Source organism: Solanum stenotomum, unplaced genomic scaffold (assembly GCF_019186545.1).
Source record: "Solanum stenotomum isolate F172 unplaced genomic scaffold, ASM1918654v1 scaffold18207, whole genome shotgun sequence".
In the NCBI taxonomy this organism is placed as follows: Eukaryota; Viridiplantae; Streptophyta; class Magnoliopsida; order Solanales; family Solanaceae; genus Solanum; species Solanum stenotomum.
The window spans coordinates 1,602-8,932 of NW_026024921.1; the positions used below are offsets into that span (position 1 = coordinate 1,602).

Sequence of the window (7,331 nt, forward strand, 5' to 3'; positions counted from 1 at the left end):
AAGCATATTTCAATAAAAGAAAGTTATTTTTGACTTTCCATATATAACTAGCCAATTTATCTAACAGTTTTGAAAACAAAATAGAAATTAATATAAAACCTACTCGTATTAACGTTAATAGTTTCCTTAATGATAAAAATTTTTTATTAGGAAACCTTTTTTTACGTGTGGCGGTGGGTTGGATCCGAATTATGGTCAATTTAGGAAAACATATTCCCTATAAAATGTGATTTGATGCTAAAGTCTCACCATTAATTACTCACAAATATTTGTTAGGGTTACAACTTAGAACAAACATCGATCAATCATGGTTAAATGTTGATCACAAAAGACGGATATTGATATATATATAATAGTACAGTAGAGTTACAATTTCACAAATGTTGTTGTGTGTCATACTATAAATATGTGTTAATTAAAATCTAAGTCTTAGTTTAGTTTATGTGGTGGAATGAATCTCTTTCTTGTTTAGATTTGTGCTATTGCGTTTCTGTGTTCGTACAGTTCTTGTCTTTTGTTTTCGTTTTTTATTTTGATTCTGCATTCCTTTGTTATTCATCGTAATATTTTAAGGCTATCGAAATTGGAAATCAATATCGATTTAACAGGGAGAAGCAGTGAAATCAGAAAAAGATATCAACTTTGGTTCAATGAAACTTAAAATTCCAAAAATGGAGACTAAAAACAATAGTGTGTACACATACGTTACTCCTATATCCATGGACCCTCCACACAAATCAATATGTAGTAATGAAAAAGAAAAACGACAATGAACAAAATATAACAACTAATAAGGAAAGAAGTATGAAGCATTCAAGAAAGAAACAACAGCAGCTAACAACAACAAAATAATGTCATAAATTAAACACTAAAAACAACATAAATATCAATAGCATGGCTAATACTTCAATAAACAAAACCAAACCTAAACCCGTCGAAAAGCATTATCCAAAAATGGACAGAAGAAGCACAAACTTTGCTATGACCCCTGATTAGGTAAAGACAGACGCTGATCAGGACAATAATCTCAAGGGCCATACTACTTTCCTAAACAAGTTAGATCGACTATATGAATCTCACTGAAGATGTTCACCATTTAAATTCGCTACAGCAGCAAAGAGTATAAAAAAGTCGCAAAGGAAAAATGGCACGGAAAACTGGAACTACTTTATCCATGTACTTAGTATAACAATATACAGTTTTAAAACCCAATCTTTTAAGGAAGTTGTCTATCTGTGCCACTAGCATATAGTTAAGGCAGAATTGAAAGGAGCTATCATTAACAGAGAGAAACAAAAACAACAGCGCCTATAATTGCAGAACTGCTGTGTTTGGAAACCATAAAATACTTCAGAGATTGAACCTTTTCCAAATCATGGATAAGCCACAGATCATGTTGAAGTTGCTACAAAAGCCGGTGCCAAATAATTATGTCCAAAGGAAAGGAAAATCAAAACTCCCTCTCTACAAGCCAAAACGCTGTCCTGTTGTCCTCTACCTCCTACTGCTGCATCAGTTTTTTGGACCTTTGGAAGTCATAGCTACAAGCTTTTGACCACCTCCATTTCGCCAAACACCACGCACAGGCAAACTGTCAGGGTTACTTTGGTCATCTGATGTCTCTTTTCGATCTGGGTCGGGATCCAGATCAGGGTTTGAACTATTGAGATTCAAAAGTGTTTCAACAGATCCATCACCTAAGCGAACTCTGTGAAACTTTGAGGTTTTCTTCCGCTGCTTGCCTTTCCCATCATTATTCCCCGGCCTGTGATTTGACTCATCGTTAGCAGACAAGTCATTCTGGCGGGCATCCAGCTTTAAAGGCTTGCCTCGGGAGTTCAATTCTTCCTCGGATTCATTCAGAGTCAATTTTGATTTACCTTTAGCAGATCGATAACCATCTCTTGACAAAACTTCCACATCATCATCGGGAATCTTATGGCTAGACTGCAATTTCCTCACAGTACTTAAAATGTTATCTGCCACGTTATCCTTTGAAGCAACACTTCCAGCATCTATTGACTTGCCTTTACCATTCTTCGAACTTTTACCATCTTTCAAGCGATTGACACCACTTTGACGATTCTGTATAGGGACAGTGCCTCCAAAATTAGCATTATAGGTGTCAATTAATGCTTTTTGCCTCTCAGCATCAGGGCATAGTCTAGCCAACTCAAGAACGAGATGTGACAAGCCAAACTGCGCGGCATATGCCAGATATGTCTCAGCATCAATTAAACCTTGACGATATTCCGCAGAGATGTCCTTAAATGCAGTGAATTTGTCTTGATCAAAATCTAGAGCAATATGCATCCTTTCTACCAAAGATTTATTTGCGGTTTGAACATCTTCCACATTTGTGGCTGCCTGCTGACCACTTGCAGGAAGTTTGCGAGTCTGCACAGCTGAGACTGGAGGAAAATCAGTAGTAGAAGAGTCAAAAGACCCACTCTGAACAAGGTTTGGGGCTGACGAGGAATGGCTAATTCGATTGCTGTGGGCCCAACTCCTGGATGAACCAACGGAGCTAGAAGATGATTCATGTGCTAATGAAGATCGAGAAGCAACAGAGTTCAAATAACTAGATGATGGGGGTCCATCTGCTGCTGTTGACGGTTTAATCTGGCTAGAGCCTGATGCTGATCCAAAAGAACTATTAACAGCAGGCCAAGCTTGTTCACGGGTTATTACTGGTGCAGAAGGTTTGTTTGCTGCTGCCTTACTATGCCTGGAATTAGATGATGATCCAGAAGCACTACTTATCACAGGCCAGGCAGGCTGATGACCAATTACCGGTGGTGAGTGACCAGTTGTTGCTGGCCATGCAGGAGACGAACTAGGAAGCTTTGTACTTTTGTTTTGCTTCCGGCGTAGATGTGATGCCATAGTGTTCTTGGGTACAGCATCAGACTGAGGTCTTGGTTGACTATTAGCAGGAGGCGCAGCAAGGGGAGGAAATGAAGACTCTTCAAGCTGAGAATTTCTCGAAATTTGAGACACAGCTTGTCGATATCTTGAAGCTGGCTCAGAATCAGTAGTCAAAGAATCAAAGGGTTGAACAAGGAGATCATCATCACCTGTTACCATTTGATCAGAAACTACCCTCCTCCTGCTTGACGTATCATGCAGTCTTCCATCTGCATTAGCGGTCTCTAAACTAGCTTGAATGGCCATGGAGAGTTCACTCTCAGCGTTATCACGCCTAAATGATTGTCCCCTTCCACGACGATTAACCTGTTCACTACTACGGCGATATCGAAAACTCGTTGGTATCTGTATAAAAAGAAAACAAAAATCATTTGTAACTACCATGACTCCAACATAGCGCCAGGAATGAAATGTCAGGATATACACAACGAGAACAGCTAATGAATGAGGCACCATGAGCGCATCTTCCCCCTGTGGCTTTTATTCAAGGACAGAGTTGAGACTTGCCTGCAAAGCAGCACTGCGTTGGGAACGCGACATACGACCTCCATGCTCGAGAGTATTGTGCCTCTGAAAATGTGAACAGGAAAATAAAGACATCAAAAGAAATCTACTACTGGAAAGTTGCACACCTCTGCCCATAAAAACTATGAAATAACATGAAAGTAATAACTTGAATCTGCATGAATATATGTTTTATTACAGGCTACAGCTATTCATAATTTGCACCAGGCCAACAAATCCTACCTTCAACTCAGATTCAGATTGGAAAACAATAAACTTTTTTGCAAGACAGCTCTCGTCTTCACATAAGAAATGATCTCTGCGGAAGTGGATCTGAAATGAAAAAGAAACACCATCTTTAATTGGCATCAAAAGCACCACTGAAAGAAGTCGGAAAGCTTCAGATGATATAGCATAGTAAGACCACCTCTAGGTCATCATAATTCTTGTAGTATTCGTATTGCCCAGGGTGCTGCCTGCATGAATTCAATGGATAAAACCACCGTGAGCTTTAACTGATCGATGATAACCAACTTATAACATGTTATTGGACACATAAAACCATACCTCTGGCACATGTGACAAGTATAATGTTCAGTCGACATGTGAGAATACAGCTCATTATCACCATAAAATGGGGTCCTACAGAATTCACAAAGAGGATGACCCATGAAGCCACCTCTTTCACTTTCAGTACCATCAACCTCAGAGTCACCTGTGTGTATATGCTGATTCAGCTGTGCCCTTGTGTATAGTTTCTGCTCACAGATAAATATCTGTTTGACAAATAAGCCACCAATCAGATCAATATGTTGCTAACAAGATTGATATGCATGCATTGATATTACCATTACTAAAAATACAGAATCTGTAAAGTCTCATAACACAATTTAACTAGGCAACACAGTTTCAGTATGCAATCAAATCCAATCCAAACGACCAAAATATCAAGAGCTAAGATGTTCTTCCCTAATCCAGTCAAATGGGCCTTCCCATTGTTATAGACAATGGTGCTTTCTTATTCTTTTTGTTCCCTTTTCTTTTGGGGGAGGGCAGAGAAACCATATCCTTCTTTATCAACTGAGAGCACTCATAAGTTTCAGTTGTCAAACAATGTAACTGCAATTCGAAGTAAAGACTAAGCGGAGCAGATAGACTAGATGTTGAATAGCATCCTTGGGGGTTAAAAGAACCATTCAATTCTGCAGTCGAGTTTGTGTATCTCATCTTTGATAGCAAGATTATGAACAAGGCTGTAGTGAGGGGGGTAATTAAGGGGCTTCATGACTAGGTTCTGAATATATTTATATTAAACAAGTGTAAGAACAATCAGGCAGCCAAAGTGGAACATCATCAGATCGATTTCCCTTACTATAACTTATATGGAATTACCCTTGAACTTAGCTTACTACTTTACTAGGGCTAGGTGGTAATTAATCTGTTCACTGAGAGTGCTGCCAGGGAGTGTACTTGTAGTTTGTTCATTTTTTAGAAAAAAGACGATGTCAAGATGTCCCAACAAGTGAAATACTTGCGACTATTTTCAGCATTTATTGCTAGCTTATAGAGGAAATAGGGAAGGGAAACTTTACAAGACCTAAAATTCAGGAGGAGGGGGGAAAGAGCTCAAAAGTTTGGTAGTATTACTCAACTGCTGAATAGGCAATCATGTATGGTTATCTACTTTGGGTATGCATCTTGTAAGTATGATTATTCCCTCTCACATAAGCAAAATATTTATTATATAAAAAAAATGCAACAGATGAAAGCTGAATCAGATATTGCAGAAAACGACCTTTCTTCCTTCCAAACATAAACTGCACATGTGCAACTTGTGCTTGTGGAATAAGTGACCTTTTAACTGATCAATGTTTCTGAACCTTGCTCTTCTCTTCACACCATCACCATCCGGCCCTTCCATCTTATCACACACACTACAAGAAAGCCTGCACATTGCCAAGATCATCTTGTAATGATCTAAATCATCAAAAAAAGCCTGGGTGTCCTCATGATACCAATAAGAACCACTTTTGCCTTCTTTTGGTTCAGATGGAAATACTGAAAAGTCACCAATCATATTTGTATAATCTCCTAGAGCCTGCAACACAGAAAAGGGAGGAGTAATAAGAAAATCACAACCACAGATCTTCAGTCTTAAAACCAAAATGGAACAGCAATTCAAAAGAGTGAAATACTGTGCTTGCTTCCACATAAAATTTGGTTGAACAACATCTCAATAAATGTACATTCATATTTATAAGCAGACTAAATACACGAAGCATGAGAAGATCATCAATTATCAAAAAAAAAAAAAAAAAAAATTGCAAAGAGATCACTCCTTAAAGTACAAGAGCAGCAATTCAATATAATGCCAGTGCAATTATTAGGTAAAATCTCGATTGATCAGCCTAGTCCACAAATAACAAACTATATAATCATAACATCGGTCTACAAAAACACAGATTTATTGGGGTTTTGAGATTGCAAACCTAAAGATAGCTCCTACATCCATAGCATAAGTCATCACCAATGTTCAAAATTAGATATAAAACATCAGTTCAATAGATGTGAATGTTCAAACTATTAGGTTAAATCTAAACTTGCACGATCAAATGTAAATAATTCTTTGAGACAACAAAAACGATCTAATAGATCAAGCAAACGAAGATTAGAGTGGGAACCTTGGTGACAAAAACAACATCAGCCTCGGTTTTGCAAATACAACATCGGCGATCATCGCAGATGAATCGAAGACGAGCAACACAGGTAGAGCAAACATCTTTGTGACCACAAGCTCCATAGGCAACCCATTCAAGGGTTTCAGCACAGACTGCACAGCTATCATCCATGGATTAACAAGATTTTTGATCTAGGGTTTCTTCGGAGGAAGAATTTGTACACCTCAAGGGTCTCGCGCCGATGCAAAGTGAATTGCCTTTTTAGGGTTCCGAAGCTTTGTTCTTCTCGGGACAAGTATACACCGCTTCGTTTTTCTTGTTTTTATTCTTTTTTTCATTTTCCTAATTTTGACCAAATAAAAACTCATTTTAAAAATTAAAAAACTCCAAGAAACACATCTAACCTAAGTATTTTATGTTTTTAAGCTTAATATTAGATAGACGTTTAAAATTGACACGATATTTTATTTCACAACGTGGATTTATTAATATTTTATAAAATCAATTAAATTTTTGCTTAATAAATATTTTTTGTTGACATAACTACGTGTGTGATTCGCACAGCTTTTAAGAAGCGTGAAATAACTTAAAATTAGGTTAATGTGGGCTCAATGAGTAAATTGAATGTGTTAGGGATAGTTAGAGTATAAAAGAAAGGGGGTATATCTAATTCTTTTGGATAGTTGTTAGAAAAGTGTTTAATAGAAATCGTGTGTGATGTGTACGACTTTTAAAAGCGTGAACTATTCTGAATTATGTTAACATGAATCAAATGAGGCATTGGGTGCATTAGAGCCCGTTCAATTATGGAAAAGAAAGAAATCACACATTTAATTCGTTTGGTAAGTTGTTATAAATTTATTTAATAGACGTAATTTTTTTAGTATAAAGTTTTCGATAGGTCAAACTCTAACTTTTTTGTTAGTATAAAGTTTTCGATAGGTCAAACTCTAAAATGAAGTGTGTAACAAAAAAAAATTGTTTTAATTTTACATGTATTAAGCTTCTTTTATTTTTCTTTCCTTTTGTTGATTCAAATCTCCTTGAGATGTGTTTAATTTCTAAAAACGTCGAAAAACACTTTATTATTTTAAATCGATCTTCGAAAAAAAACTTTGTTGACTATTCCTTCAAAGAACCATATAATGCATCTGCGAAATATTCATTTTCCTAAATATTTTTTAACTAGCTCATGACCTAAGAGATAAATGTTTTTTAACT

The 7,331-nt window shown here is 36.9% G+C and overlaps 1 protein-coding gene across 1 annotated transcript; it reads right to left on the reverse strand.

Annotated features, from left to right (window-relative positions):
• Positions 1 to 1,161: 1,161 nt before the first annotated feature.
• On the reverse strand, positions 1,162 to 6,419 carry LOC125850623 (uncharacterized). Its single transcript, XM_049530484.1, has 7 exons — positions 6,114 to 6,419; positions 5,228 to 5,530; positions 4,000 to 4,208; positions 3,860 to 3,908; positions 3,676 to 3,765; positions 3,436 to 3,498; positions 1,162 to 3,273 (listed from the first exon to the last, which is right to left on the reverse strand). Exons 1-7 carry the CDS (start codon positions 6,279 to 6,281, stop codon positions 1,513 to 1,515), a joined length of 2,643 nt encoding a protein of 880 aa, XP_049386441.1. The 5' UTR covers positions 6,282 to 6,419; the 3' UTR covers positions 1,162 to 1,512.
• Positions 6,420 to 7,331: the final 912 nt, after the last annotated feature.